The sequence below is a fragment of the Lepus europaeus genome, chromosome 9 (genome assembly GCF_033115175.1).
Source record: "Lepus europaeus isolate LE1 chromosome 9, mLepTim1.pri, whole genome shotgun sequence".
NCBI classification, from domain to species: Eukaryota; Metazoa; Chordata; class Mammalia; order Lagomorpha; family Leporidae; genus Lepus; species Lepus europaeus.
Window position 1 is genome coordinate 83,945,710 of NC_084835.1, and position 21,236 is coordinate 83,966,945.

Consider the following 21,236-nt stretch of genomic DNA (forward strand, 5'->3'; position numbering starts at 1 on the left):
TGTAAATCAACGCTGCATTAATTAACATTGTAAGAAATTAAATAGTCTGACAACAATAAGAATTGCCAAGGATACAATACATCTACCAGAACTCTGAGGTGGTTTGCTTTAACAACCTGGGAAATCAAGTTGGTGGTATCTAATAATATTGAAAATTACATACTCCATGACCTAACATCCTTACATTTATACTCTGGATCAGAGGTTAGTATGAGTTAAGAATGGTTTTTAACACTTTGAAATGATTGAAAAACATTAAAAGAATATTTTGTATTTTGTCATATGAAAATTATAGGATATTCAAATTTTGCATGAATAAACTTTGGAATATTGGCACACTAACTCATTTATACATTAGTTGCAACCACTTTGATGGTATAGCACCAGAGTTGGATGATTTCCACATATTGTGTCCTGCAATGCCTAAAAATCTTTACTGTCTGGCCTTTTGCAAAAAAGTTTGCCAGTTTTTGCACTAAATAAATACGTTTGCATATATGTAACAGGACACATGATCGAGAATAGTGAGAGCCAGACTGTAGTTGGCCTGGCTAGGTCGTTTACTGTGACCCCGGGGCAGGGTCTGTTACCAGAATAAACACTTTCAGGAGGGAGGACATGGAAGGAGTAAAGGCCAGAATTATGATCATCTCACTTTGTCTGTTGTACATCTGTTCTTTAGGTGTAAAAGAGTGGGTGTCTTTTGACAAAGCTTTATGGATACCAGGGCTATTCTGAAGTGGTTGTGATGCGTAGAAATATTAGATGCATTTCTTTTTCTTCTTCCCTAATAAGGACATTTAAGACACTGAGATATTTGAGTCAGATCAACATTACAAACTTGCCTTAAAAATGACATATCTACTCCCTATTTTATTTTTTTTAAAGATTTTATTTATTTGAAAGAGTTACACAAAGGGAAGAGAGGCGGGGGTGGGGATCTTCCATCCAGTGATTCACTCCCCAGCTGGCTGCAATGGCTGGAGCTGCCCTGCTCCAAAGCTAGGAGCTAGGAGCTTCTTCTGGATAGCCCATGGATCTCTGTGGGTGCAGGGGCCCAAGGACTTGGGCCACCTTCTACTGCTTTCCCAGGCCACAGCAGAGAGCTGGATAGGAAGTGGAGCAGCCGGGCCTCGAACTGGCACCCATATGGGATGCTGGCTGAAGCTTCAGGCCAGGGCATTAACCCGCTATGCCACAGTGCCAGCCCTTACTCCCTATTCTTAGTGACTATGACACAACACAATTTTTAATGAGGGCATGGATTTGTAGTTAGTTCCATAACTTCTCTTTTCTGTGTTTGCAAGCACTGTACATTGAGTATAAGTTAGATTATAAATAGGAAAAATAAAAAAAATTTTTAAAGTGTTACTAGGAGTTACTTAGATTCTGACGTTCTGTAGATACTAAACATTGTATACTCTAAATGGGAACATTTGAGCCAACAAATTTTACAGGAATATGTACCATGAGTACCGCAGGCGATAAGCTTATTCCTCTGGTCTCCAAACTTGTGGTAGTGCTGGGAAGTAATTAGAAAAAGAGAACATTCAAGTTTATATGGAATATGCATCACTTTGGGTATGAATTTTGAATTGATTTTTACTATTTTTTGTTAAATTCTCAGGGAGAATGAGAATGTGCTGAAATCTGAGAGTTGTTTCATTCTTTTGGCTTCTGAATTTGCCTTCTCACGACTTAAGTTTGACCAAGTTGGCAACTCAAAGACAGTTGGCAGAAATACTGGCTTAAACACTTCTCTGCCTCTCAGATAAATAAATTAAAAAACAAAAACAAAAACATAGACTTCGTAGGAATTGGGAATGATTAAACTGAAGCCTAAGGAGATAGAGCCAGTGAAGCTAGTAGGTTTGGATGGTCAAAACAGCTGCTACTTTGTTTTGAGAACTTTGGCTTCAGTTATCTATTCACATTTTTATTATAATCAGACCTAAATGTATTTTTAACTCTATGGTAGGGCGCTTGTCCTTGTGCCAGTTTTCTCCTCTGATTTGTAGTAGCACCTTTCCAGTTTTCCACATATGTGTGGACTTGTTTATGGGTGCATATGGGTTTAAATATTTCTGCTTTATTATAAATCCAGTTCCCAAAGGCTTATTTGGATGTTGATTAGAATTATAATGAATTTATAGATTAATTTCAGGAATAAGCTGATTTTTTTTCACTTAAGGTGGTATATTTATGCTTTTTAGGCAGATGTTTTAATCCCTCAGATTCCACAGTTGTCTCCATGTCTTGCACAACTTTTGTTAAATGTATTCCCAGGGACCTATGCTATGGCATAGTAGGTTAAGCCACCACCTGCAGCACTGGCATCCATATGGCTGGTTTGAGTCCCTGCTGCTCCACTTCCCTGCCAATGGCCTGGGAAAGCCGTGGAAGATGGCCCAAGTGCTTTGGGCCCTGCACCAACGTGGGAGACCCAGAAGAAGGTCCTGGCTCCTGGCTTTGGATCGACCCAGCTCCAGCTGTTGGGGCCATTTGGGGAGTAACCAGCAGATGGAAGACCTCTCTTTCTGTCCCTCTCCCTGTCTGTATCTCTGCCTCTCAAATAAATAAATCTTTAAAAATATGTATTTCCAGATACCTTCAGTTTTTGTAGTTATTTTGAATATACATTTTAAAAATTTTGTGTGCTAATTAGTTATTGCTACCATTTGGGAGCATGGTTGATTATTATATGTTCATCTTGTATTCAACCTTGATGCTATCAAGAATTGGCTTTAATGGTTTTTAGACTTTCATTGTAGAAATTATGTCATCTACAGATGATAATTTCCTCTTTTCCTGATCTTCAGTTCTCTTTCTTATCTAATTCTTAGGCTCCCAGTACATTGTCAAATTGATATGAGGATATATAACTTGTCTTATTAGAAATGTTACTAAAATGCACAATGTTGTGATAGACAGTGCTTTTGCTATGAAGAAGAGTCCCAGATGGGGCTGTTAGTCTCCTCCCTGTGAAAGAATGCAAAATTGCTAAGATGAAGGTAGCACCAGCAGTCTTTGGAAAATGTGGAAGGTTCTTCCCTTTTCTTTTCTCTCCTTTTTTTTTTTTTTTTTAAAGATTTATTTATTTGAGAGGCAGAGTTACATAGAAGGGGGTGGGGAGAGACAGAGAGAGATACCTTCCAACTGCTGGTTCACATCCCAAATGGCCGCAACAGCTAGAGCTGGGCCAATAAGGACAGGATTTTCTTGTGGGTCACTCACATGGGTTCAGGGGCTCAAGTACATGAGCCATTTTCTGCTGCCTTCCTAGGCACATTAGCAGGGAACTGGATTGGAAGTGGAGCAGCAGGGATTCAAACTGCCGCCCACATGGGATGCTGGTACTGCAGGCTACGTCTTTACCAACTATGCTGCAGCACCAGTCCTGGAAGGTTCTTTCTTTAAATTTCTTTTGTTTTCTGAGCTTTATTTAAAGTCTCTGGGTCTAATGTAAAATTATTTTCCACTGCCTCCTAGATTATGCCTAGTCTTTTTGAAAGAAGGGAGACCATGTTAATGTTCTTTTGTGGTTTTTTTTGTTTTGTTTTTTAGAAGATTTATTTATTTATTTGAAAGGCAAAGTTACAGAGAGGTAGAAGCAGAGAGAGAGGTCTTCCATCTGCTGGTTCATTCCCCAAATAACCACAACAGCCAGAGCTGGGTCGATCCAAAGCCAGGAGCCAGGAGCTTCTTCTGGGTCTCCCATGTGGGTGCAGGGGCCCAAAAACTTGGGCCATCTTCTGCTTTCCCAGGCCGTAGCAGAGAGCTCACTTTCCAGCGCTGGTGTGTAGGCTCTCAGCTGTTGGAGTCCCGAGCCGTGGGCACCCACACTCTCCACGTAAGTCCACCGTGACCCTCTAATTTTGGTAGAGTTTTCTCTGCCGTTTTTTCCCTAACTCTTCCCTGAGACTACACTATCTCCACTTTTTAAAACTATCTTCTCCTGGGCTAGAGCAGTAATCTTCCTCTCTACTCTGCCATCTTGGAACTTGCCCATGTTAATGTTCATTATAAAAGATCATTATGAACCTAAAAACAAATGTATGAATAGAACACAATTTTTAATAATTTAGTCCCACAACTATAAAGAAACTAGCCCATTTTACCTTGAGAAAAAAAAGTCATGATAATTTTAAAAGGCTGATTTTGGGATACAGTAATTTTTTCTGGTAATGGAAAACATTGTGTCGAAATATAAAATTATCTTTGAATTTCTTAGCTCAAATAATGAAGTCTTAAAATAGTTTTACTGTATTATTTTAGGGTTTGTTGTTTTGTAATCTCTTAAAGTACCCAAATTTGTTGTTGGACAGTTCTCTTCAACCCTGACTCCTGCTTCTCATCTGCTGAGTTTTTTTTTTTTTTTTTTTTTTTAATTTTTGACAGGCAGAGTGGACAGAGAGAGAGAGACAGAGAGAAAGGTCTTCCTTTGCCGTTGGTTCACCCTCCAATGGCCGCCGCGGCCGGCGCACCGCGCTATTCCGAAGGCAGGAGCCAGGTGCTTCTCCTGGTCTCCCATGCGGGTGCAGGGCCCAAGCACTTGAGCCATCCTCCACTGCACTCCCGGGCCATAGCAGAGAGCTGGCTTGGAAGAGGGGCAGCCAGGACAGAATCCGGCGCCCCGACCGGGACTAGAACCCAGTGTGCCGGCGCCGCTAGGCGGAGGTTTAGCCTGTTGAGCCTCGGCGCCGGCCCCCATTGAGTTTTGTGTGCCTTTTGGATCAGGGTCTCAGTTTTCTTTGTATCCTTAATATCAAGGACAGTGAAGGGCATACAGAAGATGCTTAATAAGGTGTAAATAATAGAATAACTTTATGATAATTATGGAAAAAGTAGAGTTTTTCATAACTTTACTAGCTTTTCATAAAATTTAAATGATTGGTTTACTTATTGTGTATGAAAATTAGCATGTTATCTGCAGTGCTTGGTGCAGGTAAACAATTTTTAAAAACAACTCTTTAGTAAGCAAAATTATCTTCCTTACTTAAAGAAACATTTTTCCATTCTTTTATACTTTATATACCTGATGGCAGTGACAAACATTTGTGGCAGCACACTTGGTACTTTGTCTTTGATTTTTAAAAGATATATAACTAGCTTTATTTTTTTATTAACATGAGCAATCAATTTTAAGATGTTGTTATTTATACTCAGTGAGATTTTACCTTTGATTCAGTTATGCTAATTTAAATGAAACTATCAAGTAATTCATTATAACTTATTTTTCCTAATATATTTAACTAAACAGCATGTTTGAGTGTCAAAATAGCCAGAATGCAAGGTGCATTTGACAAATGGGAGAATTCTTTGGGTCTGGGAACTGAATGTGAATATACAGAAAGGACTGGGAATCACTGGTTGTTTAAATTCCTGTGGTAATTACTATTTAGTTTTTGCTTTAACATGTAATATAATATAGCAGTTAAACAGAAAAGTAGTTTAAGACTCATGTGTTTAATGGACATGAGATAGTAGTTTACTATTTGATTTTCATTTTTAATTACAAGGAATCAAATACTTTTCTACATGTTTATTGTCTATTTAGGTGTGCATTGTGCCTGTTTACATCCTTTACCCATTTTTTATTGGATATTGCTTTGGAGGAGCTATTTTTATAATTGTGAAATTTAATATTATTAGTGGAATTAATTCCTGTTAGCTGATATTCATATTATTTCATATAATTCATTTTCTAGTTTGTGACTTTCTAAGTCAGTCTTCTCTTTTTCTCTCTATAGGGTATGAATGTGATTTCTGATGAAACTGGATTGGAATAATTTTGATGATCTTTGTATATTTATATATATATTTTAAAATTTTGCATTTGACTTAAAGTGCCATGAGAAAATTTGCATACTGCAAGGTGGTCCTAGCCACCTCCTTGATTTGGGTACTCTTGGATATGTTCCTGCTGCTTTACTTCAGTGAATGCAACAAATGTGATGAGAAAAAAGAGAGAGGACTTCCTGCTGGGGATGGTAAGTGATATTTTATAATAAAGCTGTTTTGATAAAGATATCACTAGTTTTTACTAATATATTTGGATAATATAAACTTAATTTTTTAGATTAATAGAAATTCCTAGCTTTCATATATATTATGATCATATTTCCTACAATTTTTGGTGGGTTCTTCCATCAATTAAAAGTATTAGAGTATCATATTGAATTGCTAAATTCAGTATTGGTGTGCATTATTAAATGTAAACATTCTACAAGTTACTTTGCACTACCAAACAATGTTAGGAATCTCATAGTTGAACTGTCAAAATTGTACAGAGCAATCTAATGCCATACTGCTAGGTAGAGTATTAAAATTGTTGTAACATGTTGTCAAAAGAGATTTTTCCTGCACTCCCATCTCAGTCTTATGAGGAAAAATCTTTATAGTTAAATGTGATCTGAGAGTTCTTTTTGCTAATTCTCTAGATAACTCCAGTTAACACTTTAAGAGAGTGGCTTTTGAAAAGATCAAGATATGGAATAGGGCTACAGTGAGATCACTTCACTATCTGGAATGGAAAACATAACAAATATGAAAGATGTAGAGAGGTAATACTGATATTTTTGGCAGGGAACACTTGGAAAATTAATCTCCTTGTGTTCAGACCAACAAACAAATGTTTTCCCTTTTCCCCCTTCTCTTTTAACTGTAATAATAATGGCTGCACTGAAGATCAGTAATTCAGCTTTTCTTGGCTCTGAACTTTTTGTGATTAGTTAAAGAATATATGTTTATATAAAGCACTTGTACTATTTTTGGGAATAACTTGCAAGTAATTACTCTGTTCTTTCAACATAAGTTTTCTGTGAGTATTGTAGCTCCTTAAAATTTTTCGTAGTTTTATAGTAAGAATGGCATTTGAACCCCTAAAATTAATATTCAGAAATGTTTTGTTGGATTAGTAACTGTGCCTACTTAACCATAATTTTTAAAATATTCATTTGAAAGGCAGAGAGACCTTCCATCTCTGGTTCACTTCTCAGATAGCATCAATTGCCATTTGTGCCAGGCCAAAGCCAGGAACCAGAGTCAGAGAAAGAGGTCTTCCATCCACTGGTTCACTCCCCAAATGGCCATTAGCAGACAGCACATTGGAAGAGGAACAGCAGGACACCAACCAGTGCCCATATGGGATGCTGGTGCTGCAGGTGGAGGCTTAGCCTAGTACTCCACAACACTGACCCCTCAAGCCATAATTTTAATAGTTGAGTTTATATAACCAGTCTATTTATTTCTTCTTGAGAAATTTGTCTGAAATTAGGCTTAGTTGCTAGCAGTAGATGTTGGTAATACTGAGGCCAACATTTAACTTTAATTTTCACTTTTTCCATATGTCTTAATGAAATATATTTTTATTCAGTCATTCTATTAATTTGCATATTTACTTTATGGCTCAGATGTTTAAAAACTTTATTGGATAAGCCCTAGAGTGACATTTACTCATAGAGTCTACTATGATGAAGATGGAGTATTTGTAATTTGTTTGGTAATAGGGTTTTTGTTGATCCTGGCAAGTGCCAATTTAGGGAATGATAAGCTTGGAAGGGAAGGCAGTGGAATTGATGTACCAGTGGAGTAGCAGAGATATGTAGCATTTTCTTTAGAAAGCTTTGGCACAAAGAAGATGAGCTAGTGCAATAGGTTAAAAGAAAAAATAGAGCCAAAGTTGGTGTTCTTTATGTATGTATGTATTATTTATGTTGGGGAAGAGGTTTAAAACATGGAGAGAAAGAAGATATACTTGAAAGAGCAAAGTCTCAGTGCGTGAAATAGCGTAATATCAAAATCATATGAAGGAGCTGGCATTGTGGCATAACAGGTTAACTAGCCTCCTGCAGCACCAGCTTACCAATGGGTACCATTTCAGTTTCCTGCTGCTCTGCTTCTGATCCAGCTCCCTGTTAATGTGCAAGGGAAAGCAACAGATGGTTCAAGTGTTTGGGCCCCTGCCACTCACATGGGAGACTTGGAAGAAGCTCCTAGCTCCTGGCTTCATTTTGACTCAGCTCCACTTGTTGTGGCCATTTGGGGAGTGAACCAGTAGATAGCAGATCTCTCTCTCTCTCTCTCTCTCTCTGCCTTTCAGATAAAGTAAATAAATTTTTTAAAAAACACATGAAAAGGATATTCTGAAAGAAGATTCTAAGGTTAAGTTTTGAAAACTACTAGTGGCATGAACTTCAAAAAGGAGTAGGTTTTGTACAAAATACAAAGTCTGAAAAAGAACATGGAGCTGTGAGATAATATCATTGCCTCCAGAGAGAAGGGTGATAAGCAAAAGATTCTCCAAGGAAAGGTGATGTCAGTGGGGTTTTGGAGGGGAGCTGGATTTCAGTTAAATCTGTGCCCTGTGTGTGTTGTGGACCAGGTGATTAAGAAGCTTTGTGGAAATTGGATTGCAGAAAACTCAAGTTTTCTGCTTGAGTCCAGGATAACATACATAGTTTAAAAAAAGTGGAAAGAGTACAGTCTCAGGGAAGAGTTAGGGAGAAAACAGCAGAGGAAACTAAGTAAATTGGACGAACACAGTGGACCTACGTGGAGGACAAAGATGCATGCAACTTAGGACCCCACCAGCTGAGAGCCTCCATTCCAGTATTGGGGAACAAGGTAAGAGCAGACTGTAGCAGCCCAAGCCACTGGCAAAAAAGCTACAGGAAGAACCTAGAGGGAATCTAGCTTGGAGCCCCTTTGGGGATAGTGTACCCACCAAACTAGAGGAGAAACAAAAGGGGGGCATGTTTTCTCTCTCCCCAGTCATCCTGCAAAGTTACCCTAACAAGCTGACAAAGAGCAAGTGCCATTTTGGACATGCGTAACAGCTATGCCAGCACCAAGCCAAGTGGAGACTCCTGAGTCTTGTGGGGAAAACAGACTGGGGGCTGGGTGCTCATGTCTCTGAGAGACTTGTGTGCTGGGAATGTGAGAACATTGAGGCTGTGTGGGAGGACGCAGGGTGTGGCAGGGACATCGGGCAGGCACTGTGGGAGGCTCCACATGATCAGGGCTCCCTGGTTACCTGGCAAGAGACGTTGCTGGAGAATCTGAGCTTACACTGAGGACTGCACAGATCCTTTGTGTGGTCCTTGTGGCAGAGCGGATGAATGATATACTCACTGGGGCTAGCACCCAGGACTGGTCTCCTTTGAGGAGAGGAGCTCAGCTGAGTCTATGCTAAAACACAAGAGAAAACCTCCCCTTTGATTTAAAAAAAAAAATTACCATGCCAAAACTGGGTGTGTTACCTCAGACACACCCTTCACCCTGGAGCACTGAACAGCACTCTCTGGCCACTCCTACCATACGCCTCTAGTTATTCCCTGAAAGCACAGTCCTCTAATCCAATCAGGCATAGTCCAAAGATAAAAGCCACAGCAAAAAATCAAAGAAACCAATGAGTACCCCATAAATGCTGAATAACAAATGGACCAATCCAAGAAACAAGAACAAGGAAGACAACATGACATCCCCAAAAGAACACAACACCTCAATACTAGATTGTGAAGATGATGAGATTGAAGAAATGCCAGGAATGGAATTCAAAAAATTGATCATAGGATCACTTAGAAGTAATCAAAAGCAAATGCATGAACTAATAAAATCCATACATGACATGAAAGAAAATTTCTCCCACAAAATTGAGATCTTGAAGAGAAATCAAAATGAAATCTTGGAAATGAAGAATTCAATAGAACAAATAAAAAAAATACAGTGAAGAGCCTTAACAACAGAATTGTTGAAGCAAAATTAAGAATATCTGAGCTAGAAGACAAAGCACAGGAAATAATACAGTCAGACCAAACATAAGAAGAACGAATTAGAAAACTATAAAACATTGTTGGGAATCTACAGGATACTATCAAATGACCCAACATATGAGTTGTAGGGGTTCCTGAAGACATAGAAAGAGAAAGGATTAAAAGGCCTTTTTAGTTAAATAATTGCAGAAAATTTCCTTAGTTTGGAGAGAGAAAGGGGCATCCAAGGAAAGGAAGCACATAGAACTCCTAACAGACATGATCAGAGAAGATCTTCACCATGACACATTGTAGTCAAACTCTCCACAGTAAAACACAAAGAAAAAGTTCTAAAAGTGTTGCTTTCAGAGGATCTCCAATTTTTAGACTCACAGCAGACTTATCAGAAACCCTACAGGCTAGGATAGAATGGCAAGATGTAGTCTGAGTCTTAAAAGAACTGTCAACCCAGAATACTATACCCTGCAAAGCTCTCATTTATGAACAAAAGTGAAATGAAGACCTTCCATGACAAACAGAATCTGAAAGAATTTTTCACCACTCATCCTGCCCTGCAAAAGATGCTAAGGATGTGATGCACACAGAAGAAATACAGAAGTATGGTCATCACAAGAAGGTAAAGGAAGGAAATTCTTCAGCAAAACTACAAAGGAAATCCAAAGGAAAAAACAGGAATATTTATGGAAAAATGGCAGGGCAAAGTCATTACTGACAATAGGCACCTTGAATGTAAATGGCCTCAACTGTCCAGTTAAATGACACAGGCAGACTGAATGGATTAAAAAACAGAACCCATCTGTTTGCTGCCTACAAGAAACATCTCACTAACAAAGATGCATATAGAGTAAAAGCAAAAGGATAGAAAAAGATACTACATGCTAACAGAAACCATAAAAAGAGCTGTTGTAGCCATCCTAATACCAGACAAAATAGACTTTAACACACACACACACACCCCCCACACACACACATACGACAAAGAAGGGCACTATGTAATGATTAAGGGATCAATTCAACAGGAAGATGTGAGTATTATAAACATATATGTACCTAATTACAGGGCACCTGCTATTTAAAATAAATTTTAAGGTATCTAAAGGGAGATATGCACCCATGTGGGAGAAGCTTCTGGCTTTGGCCTGGTCCAGCCCCAGTTCTTGCAGCCATTTGAGGAGTAAACAGCAGATGGATGATCTCTATTCTTTCCTTCTCTCTCCTTCTCTCTCTCTCTCTCTCTAACTCTGCCTTTCAAATAAATAAATCTTTTTAAAAAATGAGCTCATATATTCAGTTTATGGATTTGAATGCTGTATTCACTATTTTTATAGATGTAGTTTCAAGTAGGAATTGATTCTTCATGCCAGCACTGTACTAGATTTTCACATCAATAAAATGATTCATTTTCACATATTTGTATTCGAATTATATCAGCTGTCAAACGTTAGGAAACCTTGAGAAAACAGTTTATAGAAAAACTTCCAAAATATTTCTTTAAACTTATTAAAACCTTAAAAATATAATTAGTAAAGGCTTTCAGAAATTTTTAGTCTTAAGAATTGAGCATGAAATTGGAACAAAGACTGAAAAATATAAGAATGTTGAAGTGGCAGTTGCCAGTGATTTTAGTTATAGAGTATATTTTGATTTAAAAAAAAAAAGTGCTACATTTCATTGCGTTTTACATACTTTGGTTTGTAGAACACTTATAAAATAAGCCGCTATGAAAGCAAAAGCATTCCAGTTATCGTTTTAAGTCCTATACCAATTTCACAGATGTTAAAAAGCACAAACACTTTTTTGAGATGGATGAATTGTAGACAATAAAGGTGATGATTGTGTAATAAATTTGGGAGAATAAAATTTAGCTTTTAATTAGTAATTTTCCCTAAAGTGGAACCATATAACTTTAGTCATTTATTCTTTCAGAGGGAAATACACATTAGAGATTTGAAAAGAGTTACACATTAGAAATTAGAAAATTAAAGTACAATCAGATGTATGTCATGTAGCTTCTGTTTGTTAATTGTGTTTATAGGTTTTCAGAGTGGGTCTCTAGTTTTTTTTGACAGGTTTTATGAAACACTTCTTGTCACTCAAACAGATTTAACTGAGGTATATAATAAAATAGTTTTGTTCTCATAATACTTTGGAACACCTTGTCACTTCCTTGCCAAAATTGATTTGATTCTTATATTTTTTCAGTCCTTTTTGAAGTTCCCGCATATAAAAGGCTGATAAGGAGAGTACATAGTTAATGCTTACCATATTTTTTTGTTAGTTGCGTTCTAATTCTGTAAGTGCATTAGTAGTAAAAATATATTTACTTGCTATATACATTTTATCCAGGTTTCTTTGCCAAGGGAAACCCATTTACAAATCCATTTAATTCCTTATGATATTGTAGTTTTTTAGAGCATGATAGCGGAGTCGTGGAGTAATCATATCACATTTGATTAATGACAGTTTTAAATGTGGCTCTGAAATCTCATGTGTATCACTAGATTAGAGTAGTAAGGTGGACACTATACTGGAATTTCAGATTATTAGTGAGTACTGGGTGGTCACACTTGTAAAATATCACAGAAGCAGACTTAAGTGTTGGATATTTTTACCTGGTTTTCTCCCTCTTTCCCCCTTCCCCCTCTCCCCAACTCCCCAACTCCCCCTCTCCCCTACTTCCTCTCTGCCCCTCCCCCCTCCCTCTCCCCCTCACTCCTCCCCCTCACTCCCTCTCTCTCCCTCTCCCCCTCGCTCCCTCCCTCCTCCCTTCTCCCCCTTCCCCTCCTTCCCCCTCCCACTTCCCCTCCCCCTCCCCCCCCTCTCTCTTTTTAAGAATTATTTATTTTATTTGAAAGGTAGAGTTACAGAAAGGGAGAAGCAGAGGCAGAGAGAGATCTTCCATCCTCTTCTCACTCCCCAAATGGCCACCTTGGCTGGAGATGGGCTAGTTTGAAGCCAGGAGCCAGGAACAACTTCTCAGTCTCCCATGTGGGTGCAGAGGCCCAAGGGCTTAGACCATCTTCCACTGCTTTCCCAGGCACATTAGCCAGGAGCTGAATCAGAAATAGAGCAGCTGGTACTCCAACTGGTGCCTATCTGAGATGTTGGCACTGTAGGCAGTAGCTATGCCACAGCACTGACCCCTTGTCTGGTTCTCTTAAGATCTCAAGGTCATCAGTGATGGAACAAGATTTTGAGTTTCTGGCCATACAGTTCCTTGTGTTATAGCCATCAAATTTATACCTTGAAGTACTTATAGCAACACTTTTTGAATCCTCTTTCATATATCCTCATGGAAATTTTCAGATGCAAACAAAAGTAGAATAGAAAATTAAACTCCCATGTTTTCATCAAAGATGTCTTCTAGAATTGTCAGCTTGTGGCTAGTCTTGTGGAATGGAGGATTACGTTTTATCTTTGTGCCTCACCCTAACCCCTTTTTGTTGTTGAAGAAGAGGAAATTGGATTATTTTTCTTTTCCAGAGTTCCAGAGTCAGGATTTGCATCTTTTTTTATATTTATTGTGTCCCTTTGTCACCTGTATTTCTTACAAATTGGTGATTAAATCCAGAGGCTTGGTCATATTCAGCGTTTTTCCCCCATTCCCAGCAGAACACATTTTTATACATGGTGTGTGTGTGTGTGTGTATACTAATACTCTTGATTTACAAAGTGGGAAGCATGTAAATACTTGGCTTTTTTTTTTTTTTTTAAAGTATCATGTGAAACTGAATCAGGACACAGGCAAAAAGAATATTTGTATCAGGACCACCAGATGTCTCCCACCTACTTTTTGGTTATCTGTCTCATCCACCAACAATCATTGCCTCCTCCACAACTCTGCTGCTTTTTATTGACCCCCGAATGTCTACTCCCAAAGTCTGTTGATTGCTCTTTACTTTCAGGGAAAGTTAATAAATAAGCAGAAATTATGAATAGTTTTATAATCTATGCTTTTGAAAGCTTACATGGGGCATTGTATTTCAGTATTTATTTTATGGTTTTTGTTACACTTGTTGAAAATTTTTTTTAAATCTGCTAACCTTATATTTGAGGAGCTTGTGTTTAGAAATGTATTTTACTTGTTACATCTCAGTCTGTGGCTTTAACCCGCTACACCACAACACCAGCTCCTTCCCTTCCCTTTTAGGTGACAAAATTTAAAGATTTGTGTTTAAAAATTGTATTACTGAGTTTTCTAATATTGTAATATTTCTCTTAAAAGCACGTTTTTTTCTGAGAAAAGGGGAAATCACTGTTTTTGTATACTTTTTTCCTTCATGGTTCTCTGAAATAGATTTTTATATTCTGGACAAATTTTGTTCAGAACACAATGAATAATTTCATCTTCTGCAGCCCTGGTGTCAGGTCATTGGTTTTCTGCCACCATCTAGAATAATCATTCTGCAGAACAGCTTTTCAGCTAGTATTGTTCTGGAACATGATGAAGCCTGACTGAAGAGAGTGGATTTTCTGATGCCTTTATGTCACCCCTTTTTGGTAGCGACCTTTCAAGGACACCCAAAAAACAATCTACAGGAAAACAAAACTTTCAGCTTTAAAAATAAACGAGTAGGGGCTGGCGCTGTGGCACAGTGGGTTAAAGCCCCAGCCTATGGGCGCTGGCTCTAGTCCCAGCTGCTTCTCCTCTGATCCAGCTCTCTGCTATGTCCTGAGAAAGCAGTAGAAAATGACCCAAGTCCTCGGGCCCCTGCACCCACGTGGGAGACCCGGAAGAAGCTCCTGGCTCCTGGCTTCGGATCTGTGCAGCTCTGGCCATTGTGGCCATCTGGGTAGTGAACCAGTGGATGGAAGACCTCTCTCTCTGTCTCTGCCTCTCTCTGTAACTCTGTCTTTCAAATAAATAAAATAAATATTTAAAAAAAAATAAACAAGTAATGTATAAAACATTTTTATACCATTCTTGGCTTCACCCATTATCTCACCCCTCTCCTTTAAAAGATTTATCTATTTATTTGAAAGAGAGAGGCTGGCACCGCGGCTCAGTAGGCTAATCCTCCGCCTGTGGCGCTGGTACACTGGGTTCAAGTCCCAGTTGGGGTGCCGAGTTCTGTCCCGGTTGCTCCTCTTCCAGTCCAGCTCTCTGCTGTGGCCCAGGAAGGCAGTGGAGGATGGCCCAAGTGCTTGGGCCCTGCACCCCATGGGAGACCAGGAGAAAGCACCTGGCTCCTGGCTTTGGATCAGTGCAGCGCGCCGCCCATAGTGGCCATTTGGGGGTTGAACCAACAGAAGGAAGACCTTTCTCTTTCTCTCTCACTGTCTAACTCTGCCTGTCCAAAAAAAAAAAAAAAAAAAAAAGCGAGAAAAAGGAAGAGATACAGAAAGAGAGAGATCTTCCACTTCCCCAAATGGCTGCAATGACCAGGGCTGGGCCAGGCCTAAGCAGGAGCTTCATCTGGCTCCCCAACATGGGTTCAGGGGCCTAAACACTTGGGCCATCTTCTGCTTTTTTCTTGGGCACATTATCAGGAAGCTGGATCAGAAGTGGAACAGCTCGGAATTGAACCAGTGCTCCTGTGGGATGCCAGCATCACAGTTTGTGCCTTTAACACTCTATGCTAAAACACTAGCCCTTTCTCTCTCCTTTTGGATGATAAGTTAATATATCATAGAACCTGTTTTTCTTGGAACAGTATTTTAAGGGCTGGCCTTGAGGTGCAGCAGATTCAGCTGCTACTCAGGACACTGACATACCATATCACAGTGCCAGTTCAAGTACTGGCTTCTTCGCTTCTGATCCAGCTTACTGCTAGTACACCTCTGAAGGCAGTAGGTAATGACCCAATCGCTTGGGCCCTTGCCACCCATATGGGAGACTAGGATGGAGCTCCAACTACCTCTTCCCTTTCTCTTTTCCTCTCCCTCTGTGGCTCTGCCTTTTGGATAAATAAATCAATACACCTTTAGTTTAAAACTCATATAATAAAGAACAGGGCTGGGACCAACATTGTAGCATAGCAGGTTAAGTCCGTGGCCTGCCTTATGGGCACTGGTTTGAGAACTGGCTGCTCCACTTCCAACACAGCTCATTGCTAATGCACCTGGGAGAGTAACAAAATGTCCCAAGTGCTTGGGCTCTTGACACCCACGTGGGAGACCCAGGTGGAGATCCAGGTTCCTGGCTTTGGCCTGGCCTGGCTTTGCCCCAGCCTTGTGTCCATTTGGGAAGTAAAACAGCAGATGGAAGATCAATCCATCTCTTTCTCACTCTCTCTCTCTCTCTCTCTCTCTCTCTCTCTCTCTCTGACTCTGCCTTTCAAATAAATAAATTTTTTTTTTTTTATAAAAAGAACAAGGTTTTAGAATTACTAATCTGGCATTTTTAAAATATATACTATATGTATTTTTTAATATGTACAATATCAATATATCCTATTACATCTGATTTAATCCTTTTCATGAAGCTTTACATAAAGCTGATTATTATGTCTACTACTATCAAGTCTAGAATTTTCATCTTGATCTACTTTGAATGATGTATTTACTTACATATTCAGTATATAGTTAAAAAAATCATATAAGGCACTATGCTAATTAAACTCCACAGAAGGTACATGGATGAATCAAAGCCAGAAAGATCATAATTGGGAAGGAAGACTGTGTAACACAAGTTTAACAGTTATTATAAGAAGAGATAGCAATTACCTAGAGACCTGTAAATGGTGGGGTAGTTGAGGAACAAATGATCACTGTAGAAAGATTCAGAAAACCTTGAGGTGAGAAAAACCACTTTAGTTGGGTCTGGAAGGACAAATATGGATTTGATATTGCAGAGATCAGAGTAGGAAGGGGTTGTAAGGGAGAGGACCTGTATGAGAAAAGATATGGAAGCAAGAAAACATAAAACATTTGACAGAAGGTAAGACTGGCTGTTTGACAGAAGGATGAACTATTGGGGGGTGGGTGAGGCAGGCCCGTTAAGTGATGGATTTGAGAAGTTAGGTTAAATTCTTTGTTACCCCCCCCCCAAAAAAAAGTTGGGCTTTAGGAGACCATGGACCTAATAAGACTATGTGTTAGGGAGGTTAATGTGACAGTATTTGAGATAAGAAGACCAATGCTATGCCTCAAATCAGATGAAAGGTGCAAGTTGAAGAATTTTTGGGTTAGGATGGTTAGGGTGGAAGTGGAAGACAGGCTGGCCCCCTTGGAGATGTTAACAGATTGAGAGAGGGTGGGCTCAGAGATGGCTCTCAATGTTGAGGGCACAGTTTAGACTCTAAAAACAGACTCATACTATGAGTTGTGTTTTCTTCTTAGTTCTAGAGCCAGTACAAAAGCCTCACGAAGGTCCTGGAGAAATGGGGAAACCAGTCGTTATTCCTAAAGAGGATCAAGAAAAGATGAAAGAGATGTTTAAAATCAATCAGTTCAATTTAATGGCAAGTGAGATGATTGCACTCAACAGATCTTTACCAGATGTTAGGCTAGAAGGGTAAGTACCTGTTGTGACCCTCACTATACTTGAAAACATGTTCTGAATTCCCAGTAAATTGTACCTTAGTGCTGATTGTTCTTAAGGTGAATGCCATATTACTAAGTTACTACTTACCCCATTTAAAACAATGCTGATACAATAATCAAGATAGTACTGATCATTAGGACTATATATTTCAGGCATTGGTAAATAATTCTTTATCTTGATGGATTGGTTGGGGATTTTAAATTTCATTGCTACCAAACTATTCATATATTCAACCCTTTTATAAAAACATTCAAGCCGGCCGGCGCCGCGGCTCACTAGGCTAATCCTCCGCCTTGCAGCGCCGGCACCCCGGGTTCTAGTCCCGGTTGGGGCACCAGGTTCTGTCCCGGTTGCCCCTCTTCCAGGCCAGCTCTCTGCTGTGGCCCAGGAGTGCAGTGGAGGATAGCCCAAGTGCTTGGGCCCTGCACCTGCATGGGAGACCAGGAGAAGCACCTGGCTCCTGGCTTCGGATCAGCTCCGTGCGCTGGCTGCAGCACACCAGCCATGGCGGCCATTGAAGGGTGAACCAACGGAAAAGGAAGACCTTTCTCTCTGTCTCTCTCTTTCTCACTGTCCACTCTGCCTGTCAAAAAAAAAAAAAAAAAAATTTCAAGCCATGTGTGTCTTGAAACAGTGAAGCACATAGTCCTAAGTGTGTCTGCTTTGACCTCTCTAAACACCGATTGGTCTTATCCCTTGTGAATTTTTTATAAATGGATTCATTCAATATATATACTCTTTCATGTCTTTGAGAGTTATATTTTATGTATCAGAAGTTTATTTGTTTCCTTTGCAGTGTAGTGATTGGCTATGTGAATATTACCATAGTTTATTTATACATTGATAGACATTTGGGTTGTTTCACATTCTGATTGTTATGAATAAAGCTATTGTGATGTTCTTGTGCATGTTTTTTGGAAGACTTAAACTTTCATTTTTATTTGGTATGTATTGGGGAAGCAAATAGGTTATACATTTGTATTCATTTAGTATGTGCTGCCAAACATTTTTCTAAAATGTACTAATTTGTGTTTCTGTCTGCAGTATAATAGGTTGAGTTGCTCCGTGTGAAGAAGGTAATAAAAACTATTTATGCTAATGGACAAATAGGCTCCTTTTTTTTTTTTTTTTTTGAAAGAGTTACAGAGAGAGGTAGAGACAGAGAGAGAGGTCTTCCATCTGCTGGTTCACTCCCCAGATGGCGACAATGGTTGGAGCCGTGAGTTTCTTTTGGATCTTCCATGGGAGTGCAGGGGCCCAAGGACTTGGGCCATCTCTTACTGCTTTCCCAGGCCATAGCAGAGAGCTGGATAGGAAGAGGAGCCACTGGTGCACATAGGGATGCCAGTGCTTCAGGCCAGGGCTTTAACCCGCTGCGCCACAGTGCCGGACCCAGCCCTGTTTTTAAAAGCCTGGATACTGTGCATCTAACAAGTAGATTAAGTGCACATGTATGTTCTGACTGCTGAGACCCCTTAGCCACCTTGCCTTATGTGGCTCCCATTAAGGCTGACAGCCAAGCTTTTCCTTTTCTATGCAAGAAGTTCGAGGATCTTTATCAGCAGAATTGGACTAGTTCTAGAGAAGCAGCAGCAGCAAAAAGGACCACCCCTAAAGGGGGGAAAAGCCCTACAGAACTTGACATTGGAGATTCTCCAAGTTGAAGGCTCAGGCTGGTTCTCCTTATGCAAAAGCCCCATTCATATATTCAGGGTTCATATTCAACTTTATGATATCCTATTTTTTTAAAGATTTATTTTATTTTATTTGAAAGGCAGAGTGAGTGACAGACAGAGGCAGAGACAGAGAGAATGAGATCTTCCATGTGTTGGTTCACTCCTCAAATGGTGCAATGGTCGGGGCTGGGCTAGCCTGAAACCAGGAGCCAGGAACTCCATCCAGGTCTCCCGTGTGATTACAAGGTTCCGAGCACTTGGATCATCTCCTGCTCATTTCCTAGACATTCTAGCAGGGAGCTGGATTAGAAGATGGCCCAAGCGGTGGGGCCCCTGCACCCACATGGGAGACCTGGAAAAAGCTGTTGGCTCCTGACTTCAGAGCAGCTCAGCTCTGGCTGTTGCAACTATTTGGTGAGTGAACCAGTGGATGGAGTGAACCAGTGAATGGATGACCTCTCTCGCTCTCGCTCTACCTCTCTATGTAACTCTGTCTTTCAAATAAATAAAATAAATTTTAAAAAAAGTATGAGGCTAGTGATTAGTTACATTTGGGAAGGAAAAATGATACAAGAGCGGGGGCACTTGTGGTGCTGATAGTATTTGGTTTCTTCATCTGAGAAGTGGTTGGTTTCATGGGTGTTGCTGTGCTGTAACTCATTCAGCTCAAATTTGGGTTCTGTGCAGTCTGCATTTCTGTTGTACTTCTTAATAAAATCAGCTTGAAAACAAGTAGAAGGTGAAGTAGTGGAGACTGCAGCATAGCAGTGCTACTGAGGCAAGGCTGCTGTGAGGAGGAGGAAAGGTGTTGTCCTTTAAGGTGGGATATAGTACAGTGTGTTTGCTCCAGTTGGGAGAAAATTTAAGAGGGGAGTATCATAGCAAGAGCCTAACACTGGAGCAGGTGAGAAGGGATGTGGTTGGCTGTAGTTGGAACAGAGGTAATTCAGACACTGTGTAGCAGGTAGAGCACACTATTTATGATCACAGATGCATACAGGATGGTAAGTGTGTTGATGTGAGTATAGAAATTCTCACTGATGGCTTTTATTTATTTTTTATTTGGGGGGAAATTGGAAACAATGTGAACTATGAATGAGGAGGATGGGAGAAGTATTGGAAAACTGGAGGTGTGAAACAGTTTGAAGTTCATTAGGAAATTCAGTAGGATTACTGAGAGCGTGCTTGAGGTTTGTTGTAAATTTAAAATGAGGCCACTAGGCATGGTCATATGTTTTCTTTCCTTTTTGTTTTTTTAAGGATTTGTTTATGTATTTTGAAAGTCAGTGTTACAGAGAGGGAGAGACAGAGAGGCAGATCTTCATCCACTGGTTTCACTCCCCTAGAGGGCACAACAGCCAGCATTGGGCCAGGCCAAAGCCAGAAGCCAAGAGCTTCATCTGGGTCTCCCACATGGGTGGCAGGGCCCAAGCACTTGGGCCATGTTCTGCTGCTTTTCATATTCCATTAGCAAGGAGCTAAATTGGATATGGAGCATCTGTCACACGAACCAGCACCCATATGGGATACCTACCATTGTTACATGGAGCAGCTTTACCTGCTATGCCACAATGCTGGACCCCATATGTTTTCTTTGGTCACATTTGGCAACTCAGATACACATGCAAGACCAGTCAACAGGTTGAATGGAAAGCCAGACAAGTGTTGCAGAGAAACAGAAAGATACAAGATAGTGATTAATAATAAGGAGCCCTGGAGCTAAGAAGTGTAGAGGTTAATAGAAAGTAAAAACATGGCTGGCACGCTGGCACAGCAGGTTAAAGCCCCTGCCTGCAACCTAGGTATCCTTTGTGGGTGCAGGTTGGAGTCCCAGCAGCTCCACTTCCAATCCAGCTCCCTGCTAATGTACCTGGGAAAGCAGTGGAGGATGTCCCAAGTCCTTAGGTCCATGCAGCACGTGAAAGACCTGGAAGAAGCTCCTGGCTCCTGGCTCCTGGCTTTGGATCTGCTCAGCTCTGGCCGTTATGGCAATTTGGGGAATGAACCAGTGGATGGAAGACCTCTCTTTCTCTCTCTGCCTCTAACTCTTTTAAATAAATAAAATAAATATTTTTTTTTAAAAAAAGAAAGTAAAAAGATGAAAAGTAAGGACTAGAGGTTTCAATGACAAAACTATATTATTGGAATGGGAACAAACCAGGATTGGGGCATGGAGGGTTGGAGAGTGAGTAGGAAATGGTGACCAGAGACTGGGATTATTAAATAGAGATTATCAGACATGGTCTTGGGGGAGGTTTGACATAAAGGTAAATAGTTGGGGGGCCAGCCCTGTGGCGCAGC

General features: G+C 40.0%; 1 protein-coding gene across 4 annotated transcripts in view; it reads left to right on the forward strand.

Annotated features, from left to right (window-relative positions):
- The window catches only part of GALNT1 (polypeptide N-acetylgalactosaminyltransferase 1), a 131,609-nt gene that overhangs the window by 62,022 nt on the left and 48,351 nt on the right, over positions 1-21,236 (forward strand). For 3 of the 4 annotated variants that reach the window (XM_062201557.1, XM_062201558.1, XM_062201559.1), the window contains exons 3-4: positions 5,751-5,990; positions 17,055-17,229. In XM_062201557.1, coding sequence (XP_062057541.1) covers positions 5,852-5,990; positions 17,055-17,229 — 314 coding nt within the window. In that variant the 5' untranslated portion in view covers positions 5,751-5,851. Of the gene's footprint in view, positions 1-5,750; positions 5,991-17,054; positions 17,230-21,236 lie in introns of those variants that run through there. The other variant, XM_062201560.1, reaches the window with a different exon arrangement.